Here is a 19,262-nt window from a genome sequence, read left to right as displayed (position 1 = left end):
CATGTTTTACCAACAGGGCAACGCTACCCTCATTGCCTTCCTGTCTAACTTTTTGATATAACGTGTAGGCTCAGACATTAAGCTCCCAGCTATAATCTTTCAGCCATGATTCGGTGATCCCTACAGTGTCATTCAAATATAACGCTTTGTTTGAGTTACTGTCACCTCTCTGTTAGCTTGAACCAGTCTGGCCATTCTCCCTGACCTCTCTCGTTCACAAGGCTGCCGCTTACTGGGTATTTTTTATTCTTCACACCATTCTCTGTAAACTCTAGAGACCTGAGCATGAAAATCCCAGGAGATCAGTTTCTGAGATGTTCAAATCACCTGTCTGGCACCAACAATCATTCCACGGTCAAAATCACTTAGATCTCATGTCTTCCCCATTCTGATGTTTGGCCTGAACAGCAACTGAACCTCTTGACCGTGTCTGCATGCTTTTATGCGTTGGGTTGCTGCCATGTGATTGGATGACTTGATGTTTGCATTAGCAAGGTATCCAGATGTACCTTATAAAACGGCCACTGACACGAGACAATCTGCAGACGCTGGAAATCCACAGCAACACACACAAAATGCTGGAGAAACACAGCAGGCCAGGCAGCATCTGTGGAAATGAATAAACAGTCAATGTTTCGGGCTGAGGCCCCTCATCAGGGGTTGGGAAAAAAAGATGAGGTTAGATCAGAAAGGTGGGGCAAGGGAAGGTGGTGGGTTATAGGTGAAGCTGGGAGAAGGGAGGGTGAAAATGATTAGAGGCAGAGATAAAGTGGACAGCCAAAGACTTCTTCCCAGAACTTATGCAGGAGGAAAGTGTACGAGCATGTCAGAGGTAGTTTCTTTTTACACAGAGAGTGGTTGTGAGTGGAATGCGCTGCCAGGGTGCTGATAGAGACAGATACATTAGGGACATTTGAGAGACTTTTAGATAGGCACATGAATGATGGGAAAATGGAGGGTTATGTGGGAGGGAAGGGTTAGACTGATCTTGGGGAAAGTTAAAGAGGTGGCATAATATTGTGTTCTGTAATGTGTTCCAGTTTCCTCCCACATTCCAAAGACAAATGGGTTAGGAAATTAATTGGCTTCATGGATGTAAAGGGAAGTACAGACTCGTGGGTCTGGAATGGGCTATTAATGTTACCGTGGTGTAGCTTGAAATAAAAAATAAAGATAAAGATCCTGTCGTTGTCTTGTGCTCTGAGTACACCCCCCCCCCCGCGTTGAATCCGTTCTGCCTCCCACGTTGAATCCATTCTCCCCAGCATTGAATCTGCCCCCCACAGTGGGATCCTCCCTCATTACTGCTTCCCACAGTGGGACAGCCCCAGTGGACCATGGAGTAACTGGGAGGAGGAATGGAACCAGAGGGAGGTGAAGGGCAAGTCATGTCTTCACTCAGTTTTGCCTCTCCTAATTTTCTGGTCAGTTCTACAACTACAGGACTCACTTAAGCAGATATTAAAACTTGCAAGCCTATCATCTTGGTTATCTTTCAAGATCAAACCTGTTTATCAGCATTTTTACATCCTCAGAAGCTCAAGATAATTCACTGAATCATGTATCTCCCCATCTCCTTAGAATCCCCATTTCCTTATCTTGGAAGATATCATCATTTGAACCCATCTTAAGATCAGAGCCTCCAGTCTGCACACAGTCAGTGATGTTGCTTGTTCGTCCAGGTCATTACGCAGTGAATAGAGTTGGTCTAGGATTAATTGATAAAACTATAACAATGCTGAATAAAGTTACCTAACCATAAGAAGTAGGAGCAGAATTAGGCCATCGAGTCTGCTCTGCCATTTAATCATGGCTGATCTTTTTTCATCTCCTGCCTTCTCTCCGTAACCTTTGATGTCATGGCCAATCAAGAACCTATCAATCTCTACCATAAATAGAATGAGGGAGGGGCTGGGGATTGCGAGTTCTATGTCTTTTTCTTGTTTTGTACCCGGGCTGGGGTTTGATGTCTTTTATGTTTTTTTCTGTATTTCGTGGCTATCTGGAGAAGATAAGTCTCAGATTTGTATTCTGCGTTCATATTTTGATGATACAGTGAACCTTTAAGGCTTGGCTTGAAGGTGTCAGACCTCGAGTCCCTGTCCTGGCCTCACCGGCTTGGTGGAAATGCATCAGGAAAAGCTGTCGGGTTAGGTTTTAAACAGGACCTACAATACACTCATCACCTCTCACCATCTGTTCCAGCGTACTTTTCGCTTCAAGTCATCTACGCAAGGAGGAAGTTCCATGTCTCGCCACCCCGGGTCAGTGGCAACGAGGACTTTGAGAGAGTGTATCGAGCACAGTAAGTGAACTAACCATTCCCCTCGGATCTGTGACAGCACAGGGTATGCGTGAGGAGGACCGAGGTGGAGTCATAGAGCATCACAGTACGAAAACAGGCCCTTCGACCCATCTAGTCCATGCAGATCAGTTATTCTTCCTAGTCCCATTGGCCCTTCATACCCCTGCCATCGATTTAGAACATAAAGCATAGACCAGAACAGCACAGGAACAGGCTCTTCAGCCCTCAATATTGTGGTGAACCAATTAAATTAGTAATCAAATGGCCATCTAAACTAATCTCTCCTGCAGACACAAAGTCCATATCCTTCCACTTTTTCATATTCATGTGCCCACCTAAATGTTTTTTAAAAGCCTCTCTAATGCATTGCCTCTACCACCACTCTGTGTATATAAAAAAAACTTGCCCCTCACATCTCCTTTAAAATTACCCCCTCTGACCTTAAATGCTTGCCCTCTGGTATTAGAGAAATCGTGAGAAAAAGATATTGTCTGTCCACTCTATCAATGCCTCTCATAACCCCTATCAGATCTCCCCTCAGCTTCTAACGCTCCAGAGAAAACAACCCAAGTTTATCCAGCCTCTCGCGATAGCACATGCCCTCTAACCCAGACGGCATCCTGGTGAACATCTTCTGCAGCCTCTCCACAGCCTCAACATCCTTCAGATAGTGGGGAGACCAGAACTGTACCCAATACTCCAGATGCATATTCACACCCAAACTCCAGATTTACTTCTCAGAAACATCCAAAGAGGAACGTATCAATTCTTTTGTTAGTTGACTGGATTTGGATTTTTGGTGAAGATGATACTGCTAGGTCTAAACAGAATTACAATTTGGTACATGTTAGATGGGTCGAAGGGTTATGGAGGGCTGTAATTCTCTATAGAGAAAAGTCTGATTTCAAACCTCCGCTGTCCACTATACTCACTCATGTGGAGAGCTTTGGGAGCAAACCCAGAGTAAAAATCTGGAGCTGGAGTCCCTAAGCCAGTCCTATGCTGAGTTCAATGCTGACTGACAACTCCTGTGACACTGCTGGTGCCAAACTGTATCGGTCTCTGCCGTTCCTTTGGATTCATCACCTGCGTGGAGAGGGGGAGCCTGCTACACGGGCAACAGCTCGCTCTCCATATCGTACTGCCCTGGCTTGTGTATCACGTAGGCAGCTAGGACGCAACATTATGGTCGATCCTGACAACGGATGGCCTTTGTGTTCTATGATCTCTCTGTCAGCTTCAGCTTCTTTCTGTGGGTCTGAATCTTTCTGTTTGCATTCTGAGCACATTAGAGATTTGTAAGGTTTTATTTAAAAGTTATGTCATGTTTTGCTTTTCTCTTGCAGAACCAATTCCACAGAGTATTTCCCAATGTTCCTGAGTGTTCTTTGGATCGCTGGGATCTTTTTCAGTCAGGGTAAATAGATTCTATATGTCATCTGTTTTCACCCCAATTCCCAGAGAGATGTAAATCTGAGGCCGTGGTTGCTCTCCCAGCTGTGGGTCTATTCATCTCATCGTCTCAGCTGGATAGAAAATGTGATGTTTACCTCACAGCTGATGCTACTGAAGGAAGTATTTATTGCATCTGCAGGAAGGTTTAAGATTTACACTTGAGAATTACACTTGGGGCACTTAGTATTGTCAATGATCCCTCCCATTGATCCAACAATCTCTTTGACCCCCTGTCATCAGGCAGGAGGTACAAGGATTGTTAGGATGAGAAACAGCTTCTTCCCCCAGGCCATAAGACTACTGAACTCCCTGCCACCCCCCCAGGTCTCATCACACATGAAGTACCAGCAGCGTTATACTGTTTACTTTTTAACTTCTTCATAAATGCACCCTATTATTTGTTAATTTTTGTGGTAATATTACTTTGTGTCATGTGTATGATTTATATGTACCGTGTTGGTCCAGAGGAACATCTTGTTTGGCGGTTGAATGACAACAAACTTGTCCTTGCAGGTTGAACTTGAAGGCGGAGTACGGGGTTAATGACGGGGTTCTCAGCTGTGTGGAGAAACCGGAGATCTTGGGGGCCATATCCATAAGTCCCTCAAAGCTGCCACACAAGTCGAGAGGGTGGTGTTGGTTTAGGGTTTACAATTGTTAATTTTTTGTCATAATTTTATCTTTATTGTGCTAACTTGTATTTTATATAATCTCTTATATACATGGAATTGTTCAGTGAATTTTCCAGCAATTACAGTGCTGTAGTTTCTGTATTTTTCTGTCTTTTCAGCAGCAGGTGGCACACCAGTTGAATGTGGCTATCTTATAGGTGAATTGTTACCATGGCAATGTTCTTGTCTCTAGTCTGAGTATGAGACCATCATGACTGCTTTTTTCTGATGAAGAGTCTCGGACCGTTCACTTTTTTTCATAGACGCTGCCTAACCTGCTGAGTTCCTCCAGCATTTGGTGTGCTTCTTGGATCTGCAGCTTTTCTCTTGCTTGTGACTTGACTGCTTTCTCCTTTGTCTTTCTTCACTCGGCCTGACTTTCTTTATTCATTCTTTGTTCTTGTAATGCCTTATTATCAGCTGTAAGCAATAACTTTTATGTCTCAGCTTTGACTTCCAAAGAACCTTTATGTACAGCCCAGTTAGTCGTGGGTATAGCCCACCCCACCACTGAGCACATCTACATGGAGTGTCGTCACAAGAGAGCAGTATCCCTCATCAAGGATCTCCACCACCCAGGACATGCTCTCTTTTCATTGCTGCCATCAGGAAGAAGATACAGGAGCCTCAGGTCCCACACCACCAGGTTCAGGATCAGTTATTACCCCTCAACCATCGGGCTCTTGAATCAGAGAGGATAACTTCACACAATTTCACTCACTCCATCACTGAACTGTTCCCACAATATGTGGACTCATTTTCAATCACTGTTTATGTCATGATCTCAATACTTATTGCTTATTTATTTATTGACCCATTGTTTCTGCTTGTTCCTGCCCTACCGAACTTAAATCTGCATACCTTGACTCTATTTTATTCCCACTGGTTCAGTCCTTTCCTACTTACAGGACACCCATGACTCTTCAGACACTCTGGATATTTTCAATGACTTCAAGTTCTCGGGCCCTGATCATTTCATTTTCACCATGGATGTTCAGTCCCTATATACCTCCATCCTCCATCAGGAGGGCCATAAAGCTCTCTGCTTCTTTCTGGCCAGCTGACCCAGCCTGTTTCCCTCCACGACCACTCTCCTGCGTCTGGTGGAACTTATCCTCACCCTCAATGATCTCTTCTTCGGCGCCTCCCACTTCCTCCAAACCAAGGGTGTAGCCATGGGCACTCGCATGGGTCCCAGCTGTGCCTGCCTGTTTGTCAGCTACATGGAACAGTCTCTGTTCCAAGCCTACACCAGTATCACCCCCAATTTTCCTGCACTACATTGATGACTGCATTGGTGTTGCTTCCTGCACCCATGCTGGGCTCATTGACTTCATCAACTTTGCCTCCAGCATCCACCCTACCCTCAAACTTACCTGGCCTATTTCTGACCCCTCCCTCCCCTTTCTCGATCTCTCTGTCTCCATCTCTGGAGACAGCTTATCTACTGATGTTTATTATAAACTCATTGATTCTCACAGCTACCTGGACTACACCTCTTCCCATCCTGTCACTTGTAAAAATGGCATCCCTTCTCTCAGTTCCTCCATCTCCACCGCATCTGCTCTCAAGACGAGGCTTTTCATTCCAGAATGAAGGAGATGTTCTCCTCCTTCAAAGAAAGGGGAGTCCCTTCCTCCACCATCAATGCTGTTGTCAACCGCATCTCTTCCATTTCATGAATGTCTGCTCTTACCCCATCCTCCTGCCACACTACCAGGGATAGGGTTCCTCTCGTCCTCACCTACCATCTGTGTCCAGCATGTAATTCTCCGACGGGATCCCACCACCAAACACCTCTTTCTCTCCCCCCTACTTTCTGCTTTCCACTAGGATTCCTCCCTGGGTGATTCCCTTCTCCATTCATCCCTCCCCACTGATCTCCCTCCTGGCACACCTACCCTCACACCTCCTCCCTCTCTGCCACTGGGCCCAAAACAGTCATTCCAGTGAGGCAACGCTTTACCTGTGAGTCTGTCTACCATATCGAATGCTCCTGGTGTGGCCTCCTGTGTACTGGCGAGACCCAATGTAGATTGGAAGACTGTTTCGCCAAGCACCTATGCTCCATCTGCCAGAACAAAACAGGACCTCCCAGTGGCCACCCATTTTAATTATGCTTCCCACTCCCATTCTGAAACGTCAGTCCATGGGCTCCTCTACTGCCGCGATGAGGCCACACTCAGATTGGAGGAGCAACGCCTTATATTCCATTTGGATAGCTTCCAACCTGATGGCATGAACATTGAATTCTTGAACTTCCAGTGATTGATCCCCTCTCCTTCACCAGTCCCCATTCCCATTTCCCCCTCTCACCTTATCTTCTTACCTGTATCACCTCGCTCTGGTGCTCCCTCCCCTTCTCATGTTCTTCTGCCCTCTTCTATCAGATCCCCTCTTCTCCAGCCCTTTATCTCTTTCACCTATTGGCTTCCCAGCTCTTTACTTCACCCCTCCCCCTCTCCCAGTTTCACCTTTCACCTGCCAGCTTGTACTTATTCATCCCCTCCCCTCAGCACCTTTCTCTGACTTCTCATCTCTTTCTCTGGTCCTGATGAAGGGTCTCAGCCCGAAATGTCGACTAATTTTTTTCCATAGATGCTGTGTGACCTGCTGAGTTCCTCCAGCACTCAGTGTGTGTTATTTACTTATTATTATTTTTGTTGTTTGTCCATCCCGTTGGGTGTGGACTTTCATTGATTCTGTAACGGTTCTTGGATTTACTGAGTATGCCCACAAGAAAACTAATCTCCGGATTGTATCTGGTGACATGTATGTCCTTTGAGAATAAATTTACTTTGAACCTTGAACCTCTATCTCAAGAGATTCAGGATCCAGCAGTGGTTAAGAAGGCATATGGTGTGTTGGTCTTTATTAGTCGGGAGATTGAGTTCAAGAGCCACAAGGTAATGTTTCAACTCTATAAAACCCTGGTTAGAGCACACTTGGAGTATTGTGTTCAGTTCTGGTCACCTCATTATCGGAAGGAAGTGGAAGATGTAGAGAAGTATAGCTTTAGAACAAGCTGTGAGGTGATCCACTTTGGAAGGTTGAATCTGAAGACAGAATACACTGTATTCTCAGCAGTGTGGAGAAACCGGGGCATCTTGGGGTCCACATCCATAGATCCCTCAAAGGTGCTGCGCAAGTTGACAGGGTAGTTAAGGATGTGTTTGGTGTTTTGGTCTTCATTTGTTGGGAATTGAGTTCAAGAGCCGTGTGGTAATATTGCAGCTCTAAACTCTGCTTAGACTGCACTTGGAGTGTTGTGTTCAGTCCTGGTCACCTCTTTGTAGGAAGGATGTGGAAGAGGGTGCAGAGGAGATTTACAAGGATCAGAGAGCATGTCTTACGAGGATAGGTTGAGTGAGCTGGGGCTTTTCTCTTTGGAGAAGGACAATGAGGTGACTTGAAGATAATAAAAGGCATAGATAGAGTGGACAGTCAGAGACTTTTTTCCAGGGTGAAAATTGCTAATTTCAAGGTGATTGGAATAAAGTACAGGAGGATGTCAGGTATAGATTTGTTGCACAGAGAATGGTGGATGTGTGGAACACATTGCCAGGGGTGGTGGGAGAGAAGGTCTGCCACAAGTAACTTCCCCCCCGCCCCCCGCCCCAATGGCCTTGTAATTTTCATTATCTCTGTCCGGCAGTGCTGTCTGGGTGCAGGTCCTCTGTGGAAAAGTTAATGTTGGGGGATGGGGAGAGTGCGGTCTCCTGGAAAATGGTTAGTCGTTTTGACTTTGCTGCATAATGTTATTTTGATGAATGTACATGTGGTCAATTGTGAAGGGGGATGTGGTTTTGTGTAATTGTTCAGGTTTATGGTAACAACTTCCCCACTTTCCAAAGAATGTTCGTCCCTTTACTCCCAGCATGCAAAGATTGCTGATTACAGTTCTCAGGTTCTCTTTTGATAGGTGCAGAGAGAAAGACCATGGTAAGATGTATTACTTTCAGACTGAAGTTTAGGAGCTGTGATCCTCAAGGTCTGATAGTATATATCTGTATTTTCTCTTTTGTCATTTCTGGTATTTTGTTCCACTGTAAAGATTTTTGCACTTTTTCTAAAAGCTTTCCTCCTTTGAAACACAATAAACACCTTTGCTTGATTGTGATTTTGTGGCCTGTCGCCTGAGTTTTAAAGTCCATACCTTCATAAGGGCACGTGACCCTCACCAAAACTCGACATTGTGACACAGGGATGGTACCAGAGGCAGATACATTAGGAATGTTTAAGAGACTCTAAGATAGGCACTGATGAAAGAGAAAGAGAGGGTTACGTGGGAGGGAAGGGCTAGATTGATCAGAGTAGGTTAAAGGGTTGGCACAACGTTGTGGATTGAAGGGCCTGTACTGTCTGTCTTCCATGTTCATGGGTTCATTGTCCATTCAGAAATCTGACGGGAGAGGGGAAGAAGCTGTTCCTGAAACATTGAGTGTGTGTCTTCAGGCTCCTGTACCTCCTCCCTGATGGTAGTAATGAGCAGACGATGTCTGAACGGTCAAACAAGTTCCTGACTTGGCACCAGAGGATTGATTAAACAGTTCCACTGATCTGAATGAGGGAATTAAGTTAATGCAACTTGGAAACTTCCTATTGAGCTGCAACTTAATTAAGAGTTATTGAGTAAATGGATTATTTTGCCATAAATATTAAATACTTCCAATGGTGTGCAACTCAAATGGCCTCTGACAGCCAAGTCCAGCTCCTGGCCTTTGTGTACGGTTTAACTATTAAGCCCAACGGAACTGTTTCTACTGACAGGAGAAGGGGCAAAGGCAGATTACTGGTGCCTAAAAACCAGTTGCTTCAGGCAGATGAGGCGAGTCAGCTCTGCTTGGTAGCTCATCTAAGAGAAGGAAATTCTCAAATGCCTGCTGCCTTGGAGCTATACCCTCATTGGAGTAATACCCTCTCATTGGAGTAATACCCTCTCATTGGAGTAAACCCAGAGCAGGAGTCTGTAAGGCCGTCTTTTGTTGAGTTCAACACTGACTGGCAACATAACTGGTGCCAAACTATACCGGTCTCTGCCGTTCCTTTGGATTCATCAGCTGTGTGGAGAGGGGGAGCCTGCTGTAAGGGCAATACATATCGTACACTCCTGGTGTGTGTATCACGCAACATCCATGGTCAACCCCAGCCAACAGAAATGAAGTTACTCACTAATATTAAATCTGTCATATTGCAACAACTTGCAGCGATTTTGTGACAGGACTGTTGAGAAACAGGAGCTGCTTTTGCAGCGGTTCATTCTGGTTCTGCTCCGTGGCCCAGTTAGCGCCAGCTTTGAGCGAAATGCGGTCTGCTACGCGCTTGAGGTTAGCAGCTTGTCAGAAAGGGGGAAATCCACAGAACAGCTTTGACCAAGTGCTTGTCCTGTAACCCTTTCATTGCCGTGGCTTCTCAAATACCTTTACCATAAACACCTTTGCACTGAATGTGCTATTGCGGCCTGTCGTATACCTTGGCCATTACAACATCATTATCATGATGTTGACCATCATGGTCTTTGGCCATGATTGTTCTTTACATTGTTCTACAGAAGTGGCTTGCCAATTTTATTTTGGGCAGTGTCTTTACAAGTCGGGTGACCCCGTTGATAAGATGGCAGCGTGTGTAGACACACGCTGGCCTCTTGCTGGCCAGCCAAAGATGGTTTTTCCTTTGTTGAATGTGTTTTTATTTATTGTAAGTCATTACTGGAGTCCAGTAACTATGGATACAGCAGGTCTACTGCTTCAGTGAGCTGCTCAATGCTTGGAGTAGCCAGTGACACTTTGGTGAGGGGGGGGGCAGCTGCCTGGCTATGGAAGGAGCTGGAATGGGTTTGCAGAAGCTCAGCTGGGTGTAGACCAGGCTGCTGCCTGCTAGTTGAAGGCAACGAATTTGATGCGTGAAGGTGGTGTGCAGAGAAGCCACGAGCGACTGTCCTGGATTCTTTGTTTGCGATTGCAAGACCCTGTTGGACATCGATTGCCGCAGTCTTGTTTTCTTTGTTCGATGGCGAGACAGCAGTGTCACCTCTGCTGTAATGAGGACTAGGCCACAAGTCATGGGCTTGCCTGCTGCTGCGGTCTAGCTGAGGCGGTGTAGTGTGGTGTCCACGTTTGGTTGGGGGTCAGTGCTGCCTTCCAGTGTTGGATCAGTGGAATTACAGGCTAGACTGCTGGGAACCATCAATCTGTGGGACTTTTTGCTCAGGGTTTTCTTTCATGACTATGTTTCTTTTCTCTCTCTCATTATTTAGGACGCAGGCATATGTTTTTATACCTTGTCTCGTTCAGCTGCATTCATGTATGGTTTGAATGATAATTAAACTTATTTGACTATCAATAATCTTCAGAGATTCCTTGCCTGACGTCAATGGTCACATAACTAGGACTTGTGATATGCACCAGCTGCTCATACGACCATGCACCACCTGTTCCCATGGCTTCACAATACCCTGTTCAGGGGGCTAAGCAGGTGCTACACCTTGCCCGAGGGTGATCTGCAGGCTAGCGGAGGGAAGGAGCACCTTACGCTCCTTTGATAGAGATGTATCTTCATCCATTACATACTGAAGTACAAAAGCAAAGATATGGTGCTGAGGCTTTACAATCCATTGGTCAGGCTGCATTGGGAACAGTTTTGGGCCCCTTATCTAAGAAAGGATGTGCTGGCATTGGAGAGGCTCCAGAAGAGGTTTACAAGAATAATCCTGGGAATAAAAAGGTTAATGTATGAGGAGGAATACACACAAAATGCTGGTGGAACACAGCAGGCCAGGCGGCATCTATAGGGAGAAGCGCTGTCGACGTTTTGGGCCGAGACCCTTCGTCAGGACTAACTGAAAAAAGAGAAGTGAGAGACTTGAAAGTGGGAGCGGGAAGGGGAGATCCGAAATGATAGGAGAAGACAGGAGAGGGAGGGATGAAGCTGAGAGCTGGAAAGGTGCAAACACGAGGAAATCTGCAGATGCTGGAAATTCAAGCAACACACACAAAATGGTGGTGGAACGCAGCAGGTCAGACAGCATCTATAGGGAGAAGCACTGTCGACGTTTCGGGCCGAGACCCTTTGTCAGGACTAACTGAAGGGACAAATACTAAGAGTTGAAAGTAGTGGGGGGAGGGGGAAATGCAAAATGATGGGAGAAGACCGGAGGGGGTGGGATGAAGCTAAGAGCTGGAAAGGTGATTGGCGAAAGTGATACAGAGCTGGAGAAGGGAAAGATCATGGGATGGGAGGCCTAGGGAGAAAGAAGAGGGGGGGAAGCACCAGAGGGAGATGGAGAACAGGGAGAGTGATGTGCAAAGAGTGAGAAAAAAACAAACAACTAAATATGTCAGGGATGGGGTAAGAAGGGGAGGAGGGGCATTAATGGAAGTTAGAGAAGTCAATGTTCATGCCATCAGGTTGGGGACTACCCAGCCGGTATATAAGGTGTTGTTCCTCCAACCTGAGTGTGGCTTATTCTTGACAGTAGGGGAGGCCATGGATAGACATATCAGAATGGGAATGGGACGTGGAATTAAAATGTGTGGCCGCTGGGAGATCCTGCTTCCTTTGGCGGACCGAGCATAGGTGTTCAGCGAAACGGTCTCCCAGTCTGCATCGGGTCTCACCAATATATAAAAGGCCACACCGGGAGCACTGGACGCAGTATACCACACCAGCCGACTCACAGGTGAAATGTCGCCTCACCTGGAAGGACTGTCTGGGGCCCTGAATGGTGGTGAGGGAGGAAGTGTAAGGGCAGGTGTAGCACTTGTTCTGCTTACAGGGATAAGTGCCAGGAGGGAGATCGGTGGGAAGGGATGGTGGGGGGGGGGGGGGGGGGGAGTGGTCGAGGGAGTCGCTGGAAAGGTGATTGGTAAAAGTGATACAGAGCTGGAGAAGAAAGGATCATGGGACAGGAGGCCTGGGGAGAAAGAAAGGGGGAGGGGAGCACCAGAGAGAGATGGAGAGCAGGCAAGGAGTGATTGTGAGGGGGGGGGAGGAAGGCGGGGAGGGAGAGAGAGAGAGAGAGAGAAAAGGGAAATAATAAAATGAATAAATAAATAAGGGATGGGGTAAGAAGGGGAGGAGGGGGATTTACGGAATTTAGAGAAATCAATGCTCATGCCATCAGGTTGGAGGTTCAGCGAAATGGTCTCCCAGTCTTTTTTCTCTCTCTGTTCCTCTCACAATCACTCCTTACCTGCTCTCCATCTCCCTCTGGTGCTCCCCTCCCCCTTTCTTTCTCCCGAGGCCTCCCGCCCCATGATCCTTTCCCTTCTCCAGCTCTGTATCCCTTTTGCCAATCAACTTCCCAGCTCTTAGCTTTATCCCACCCCCCCCACCCCGTCTTCTTCTATCGTTTCGGATCTCCCCCTCTTCCTCCCACTCTCAAATCTTCTACTATCACTTCCTTCAGTTAGTCCTGACAAAGAGTCTCAGCCCAAAATGTCAACTGTACTTCTTCCTATAGATGCTGCCTGGCCTGCTGTGTTCCACCAGCATTTTGTGTGTGTTGTTGTTTGAATTTCCAGCATCTGCAGATTTCCTCGTGTTAACGCATGAGGGGCATTTGATTGTTCTGGGCCTGTACTCGCTGGAGTTTAGAAGGGGTGGAGGGGTGGGTGGGGAACTCAGTGAAAACTACCAAACATTGAAAGGCCTAGAGAGAGTGGATGTGGAGGGAATGTTTCCTATATTGGCTAAGTCTAGAACTAGAGGACACGGCCTCAGAATATCCATTTAGAACAGAGATGAGGCGGAGTTTCTTTAGCTATTGATGGTGGTTCTTTGGAATTCATTGCCACAGATGGCTGTGAAGACCATAAAGCAGGAGAAGGAGCAGAATTAGGCCATTTGGCCCGTCAAGTCTGCTCCGCCATTCCATCATGGCTGATTTACTATCCCTCTCAACCCATTCTCCTGCCTTAGTCCCGTAACCTTTGATGCCCTGACTAATCGAAAACCTATCAACCTCCACTTTAAATATACTCAATGACTTGGCCTCCAGGCAGAGAATGGCTGGATATGGAGCATTTGCAGTGTCACGTACCCCTTGACCGGGTTACCGAACCAGCAGAAATAGAATACACGTTGGAGTCTGGTATTACTGTAACTAATAGTGTTTATTAGTAAACTAAGTAATACAGTACTATAAAATGCAAATATATAAAACAGGTTAGCAATGATATACACAGAAATGTGGAAATAGGAATCAAAACCAAGCTCTATCGAAGTCTAGGGGTAAATGAATAGTCTTATGATGGTGCAGAGTTCAGTTCAGTTTAGTTTAGTTGAGGTGGTTGCTGGTGTACCGTTGGAGAGAGAGAGAGAGAGAGAGGTGATGCTGTTGCCGTCAATCTTCCCATTGTCTTCCTGTTGAAGTCACCGACTGTGACTGTACCAGGCATGACCGTTCTTCAGTGGTAGACCTGTCACCCAGGCGAGGGTGGACACACAAACAAGCCCCCACCGGTCGCACCTTCTCACACTGTGAGCCCCTGATCGATTCCCCCGAATCGATCCTCCAAACCCCCACCTTCACGTGGGTGCACAATGCTCTTTCAGTGTCCCGTGGTGTGTCTGCTTGTGTCTTCGCAGACTTGCTTTTTATCTCCCCTTGCAGGCCACCGGCCGTCCATCACCTGGTCCCGCCTTGCTGTCTCAGCAAGAATCCTCACAAGCAGGCAAAGAAAGTGTCCTTGAAGCAAAGGTAAACAATCAGCCAAGGAGCCATAATATTAAATCATCTCCCTCTCTCTCATCTGCAGCAGGATGCCTCCCCCTTCTTCTCTCTCTCTCATTAGCAGCGTAGTTCACAGGGGGGTCAGCTCTAGACCCCATCTTAGCTTGCTTTGCTCATCACAGCAGAAAGAAAAGATGTAATATAATTCGATAGAACTTAAAACACTAAAGCACAGTGCAGATCCTTTGGCCCACAATGTTGTGCTGACCTACATAAACCAACTTTCTAACCCTCTCCTCCCACATAACTGTTCTTTCATCATCCATCTAAGAATCTCTTAAATGCCCATAATGTGTGTGCCCCTACCACAGGCCCCAGCAGTTCCGGTGCCCTTGCCACTGGCCCTGGCAGTGCATTCCAGGCATGGTGAGCTGCCTTGCTCTACTGTTCTACATTCTGTGTTAATTGGGTCATATTATTTCTTGTGACTGTATGGTTTTCTGCTATCATAATTGTATATGCTGTAGGCGCCTTGTGCCTGTTGGTACTGTGGTATGCACCCTGGCCCTGGAGGAACGCTGTTTTGTTTGGCTGTATTCATGGGTTTGGTTGAATGGCATAGAGTCAGTATGGATAGAACTGAGAAATTGTAAGGGCAAAAAGACCCTATTAGGAGTTATCTACAGGCCTCCAAATAGTAGCCTGGATAGAAGGTGCAAGTTGAGTCAAGAGCTAAAATTAGCATGTTGCAAAGGTAATGCTACGGTTGTTATTGGGGATTTCAACATGCAGGTAGACTGGGAGAATCAGAATGGTACTGGACCCCAAGAAAGGGAGTTTGTGGAGTGCCTCCGAGATGGATTCTTAGAACAGCTTGTACTGGAGCCTACCAGGGAGAAGGCAATTCTGGATCTAGTGTTGTGTAATGAACCAGATTTGATAAGGGAACTCGAGGTAAAGGAGCCATTAGGAGGTAGTGACCATAATATGATAAGTTTTAATCTACAATTTGAGAGGGAGAAGGGGAAATAGGAAGTGTCAGTATTACAGTTGAACAAAGGGGACCATGGAGCCATGAGGGAAGAGCTGGCAAAAGTTCAATGGAAAGATACCCTAGCAGGGATGACAGTGGAACAACAATGGCAGGAATAATACAGAAGGTGCAGGATCAGTTCATTCCAAAGAGGAAGAAAGATTCTTAGGGGAGTAGGGGGCAACCGTGGCTGATAAGGGAAGTCAAGGACAGTATAAAAATAAAAGAGAAGTATAACATAGCAAAGATGAGCGGGAAACCAGAGGATTGGGAAACTTTTAAAGAGAAACAGAAGATTACTAAAAAGGCAATATGAGGAGAAAAGATGAGGTACGAAGATAAGCTAGCCAAGAATATAAAGGAGGATAGTAAAAGCTTCTTTAGGTATGTGAAGAGGAAAAAGTTAGTTAAGACCAAAGTTGGGCCCTTGAAGGCAGAAACGGGTGAATTTATTATGGGGAAACAAAGAAATGGCAGACAAGTTGTACGGGTACTTTGAATCTGTCTTCAGTAGGGAAGATACAGACAATCTCTCAGATGTAATAGTGGCCAGAGGACCTAGGGTAATGGAGGAACTGAAGGAAATTCACATTAGGCAGGAAATGGTGTTGGGTAGACTGATGGGACTGAAAGCTGATAAATCCCCAGGGCCAGATGGTCTGCATCCCAGGGTACTTAAGGAGGTGGCTCTAGAAATCGTGGACGCATTGGTAATCATTTTCTAATGTTCTATAGATTCAGGATCAGTTCCTGAGGATTAGAGGGTAGCTAATGTTATCCCACTTTTTAAAAAAGGAGGGAGAGAGAAAGCGGGGAATTATAGACCAGTTAGCCTGACGTCAGTGGTGGGGAAGATGCCGGAGTCAATTATAAAAGATGAAATAGCGGCACATTTGGATAGCAGTAACAGGATCGGTCCTAGTCAGCAAGGATTTACAAAGGGGAAATAATGCTTGACTAATCTTCTGGAATTTTTTGAGCATGTAACTATGAAAATGGACAAGGGAGAACCAGTGGATGTAGTGTACCTGGACTTTCAGAAAGCCTTTGATAAGGTCCCACACAGGAGATTAGTGGGCAAAATTAGAGCACATGGTATTGGGGTTAGGGTACTAACATGGATAGAAAATTTGTTGGCAGACAGAGTAGGGATTAACGGGTCCTTTTCAGAATGGCAGGCAGTGACTAGTGGGGTACCTCAAGGCTCGGTACTGGGACCGCAGCTATTTACAATATACATTAATGATTTAGATGAAGGGATTAAAAGTAACATTAGCAAATTTGCAGATGACACAAAGCTGGGTGGCAGTGTGAAATATGAGGAGGATGTTATGAGAATGCAGGGTGATTTGGACAGGTTGGGTGAGTGGGCAAATATATGGCAGATGCAGTTTAATGTGGATAAATGTGAGGTTATCCACTTTGGTGGCAAGAACAGGAAGGCAGATTACTATCTGAATGGTGTCAAGTTAGGAAAAGGGGAAGTACAATGAGATCTAGGTGTTCTTGTACAACAGTCACTGAAAGTAAGCATGCAGGTACAGCAGGCAGTGAAGAAAGCTAATGGCATGTTGGCCATAACAAGGGGAGTTGAGTATAGGAGCAAAGAGGTCCTTCTGCAGCTGTACAGGGCCCTGGTGAGACCACACCTGGAGTATTGTGTTCTGTTTTGGTCTCCAAATTTGAAGAAGGACATTCTTGCTATTGAGGGAGTGCAGCGTAGGTTCACGAGGTTAATTCCTGGGATGGCAGGACTGTCGTATGTTGAAAGATTGGAACAACTGAGCTTGTATACATTTGAATTTAGAAGGATGAGAGGGGATCTGATTGAAACATATAAGATTATTAAGGGATTGGACATGCTAGAGGCAGGAAAAATGTTCCCGATGTTGGGTGAGTCCAAAATTAGAGGCCACAGTTTAAGAATAAGGGGTAAGCCATTTAGAATGGAGTTGAGGAAAACCTTTTTCACCCAGAGAGTTGTGGATCTGTGGACTGCTCTGCCTCAGAAGGCAGTGAAGGCCAATTCTCTGGATGCTTTCAAGAAAGAGTTAGATAGAGCTCTTAAAGATAGCGGAGTCAAGGGATATGGGGAGAGGGCAGGAACAGGTTACTGATTGTGTATGATCAGCCATGATCACAGTGAATGGTGGTGCTGGTTCGAAGGGCTGAATGGCGTACTCCTGCACCTATTGTTTATTGACAATTAAACTTGAACTAATGGCCACTGTAAATGCTACAAGTATGTAGGATAATTGCAGAAGGGATTGAAAGGATAGACACTAATCGTCCTGTCTCCTCCCTGTACAGCACTTGCCACGTGCATTGGGGTCCTCTACCTGGGCGGCAGGTACAAGTACTTCAAAGGCTATGCTGAATCAGCTCAAAAAAGGTAAAAAGAAATAACAACAGGGGCTCGTAAAGACTAAAGATTAGCTTTATTTGTCACACGTACATTGAAACAACGAAACATACAGTGAAATGCGTTGTTTGCGTCAGTGACCAACACAGTCCGAGGATGTGCTGTGGTCAGCCTGGAAGTGCCAACTGAGCAGGCCCACAACTCACTCACCCTAACCGTCTGTCCTTGGAAACTGGGGTACCCAGAGGAAACCCACATAAAGCAGGGTGAACAGAAATGCTCCTCACAGAGAGCCTCAAGCCACTGTGTAATGACCTGATCTGTAGAAGTGTGCAAGACAAGTTGTTCTCTGTCTCTCAGTACATGGAACAATAATAAACCAATATCCAATTCCAATTCCTTGGAACTTCTCCCCACTCACCTTTGATACATGTCCTGTAAAGTAAATTGAATATCAAGTACATATATGTCACCACATACAGTCCTGAGATGCCTTTTCTAGTGACCATACTCATTAACTCCAATCAGTGACTGAGCACACCAACAGAGCAGAGCAGACAACCAGTGTGCAAAAACCAATAAATTGTGTAAATACAAAATGAGGCAATAATAATAAATAAATAACCAATAATTATCAATAACATGAGATTAAGAGTCCTTGAAAGTGACTTTCTTCTCTTTTCTTAGGTTACCTCCACTGTACTTCAGTGCCAAGATGCTGTGGATTCTTGTTGGGATGTCCTCAGTTGGTGTCCTGAGCCAGCTTTCGTCCCAGTACCTGGGCTACAATCCCATGGCATCAGCAAAATCTCTCCTTCCGTTCTAAGCAGACGCTTTTTCCGGCAGAACCATTCTGGGCCAAGGATCTCAAGGTGACCTTTCCCATATGTTAATGTGATGGACTGATCCAACCACAGCCTTGTGTTGGCTCTCTTCTTCCAGCCAAAGTGTCCGGGGTTGTAGCTGTGCAGCGGAGAGCCACAAGAACCCTCACCCAACAGGTCTCCTTCACAGAATCAGCATGCCTCTGTGATCAGTGCAAAAACATGTAAAAGCAAATAAATTAGACAGATTTTATTTTTAAAACATTTACTGGGTGTAAATTATTTATTCTTAAATGCATACTATTCTGTTTGCCCCATTACGGCCTCATTTGGAGTACTGTGAACAGTTTTGTGCCTTCTATCTAAGAAAGGATGTGCTGACATTGGAGAGGGTTCAAAGGAGGTTCAGGTAAATGACTCCAGGATTGAATGACTTATCAGATGAGGAGCATTTGAGGCCTCTGGTCCTATACTCACTGGAATTCTGAAGAATGAGGGGTGAATAATTGAAACCTATCGAATGTTGAAAGACCTCGATAGAGTGGATGTGGAGAGGAGGTTTCCCATGGTGGGGGAGTCCAAGACCAGAGGACACACCCTCAGAGTGGAGGGATGTCAAGAAAATCTGTGGAATGTGTTGCACAGATGTCTGTGGAGGCCAAGTCATTGGGTATACTTAAGACACAGGTTGATACTTGAATTCTTGAATAGTCTGGGTGTGAAGGGATACAGAGAGAAGGCAGGAGGTTGGGCCTGAGAGGGAAATGGATCAGCCATGGTGAAATGGCTGTTCAGACTCAATGGGCCAAATGACCCAATTTTCCTCCTTTGTCTTATGGCCTTATTATAGAAAGGGTGTTGAGGCTTTGGAGAGAGTGCAGAAGAGTTTCACTGGGATGTTGTCTGGATTAGAAGGATGTGCTATCTTTGTATGGACAA

The 19,262-nt window shown here is 45.8% G+C and overlaps 1 protein-coding gene across 1 annotated transcript in view; it reads left to right on the top strand.

Moving 5' to 3' along the window:
- ltc4s (leukotriene C4 synthase) overlaps positions 1 to 18,585 on the top strand; it is a 28,176-nt gene extending 9,591 nt beyond the window's left edge. Inside the window, exons 2-5 of the mRNA XM_059990689.1 lie at positions 2,206 to 2,305; positions 3,652 to 3,722; positions 17,448 to 17,529; positions 18,187 to 18,585. Coding sequence (XP_059846672.1) covers positions 2,206 to 2,305; positions 3,652 to 3,722; positions 17,448 to 17,529; positions 18,187 to 18,325 — 392 coding nt within the window. The 3' untranslated portion in view covers positions 18,326 to 18,585. The remainder of the gene's footprint in view (positions 1 to 2,205; positions 2,306 to 3,651; positions 3,723 to 17,447; positions 17,530 to 18,186) is intronic.
- The last annotated feature ends 677 nt before the right edge of the window (positions 18,586 to 19,262 follow it).

Source organism: Hypanus sabinus, chromosome 15, assembly GCF_030144855.1.
Source record: "Hypanus sabinus isolate sHypSab1 chromosome 15, sHypSab1.hap1, whole genome shotgun sequence".
Classification (NCBI taxonomy): Eukaryota; Metazoa; Chordata; class Chondrichthyes; order Myliobatiformes; family Dasyatidae; genus Hypanus; species Hypanus sabinus.
This window is presented reverse-complemented; position numbering and strand designations above follow the sequence as displayed.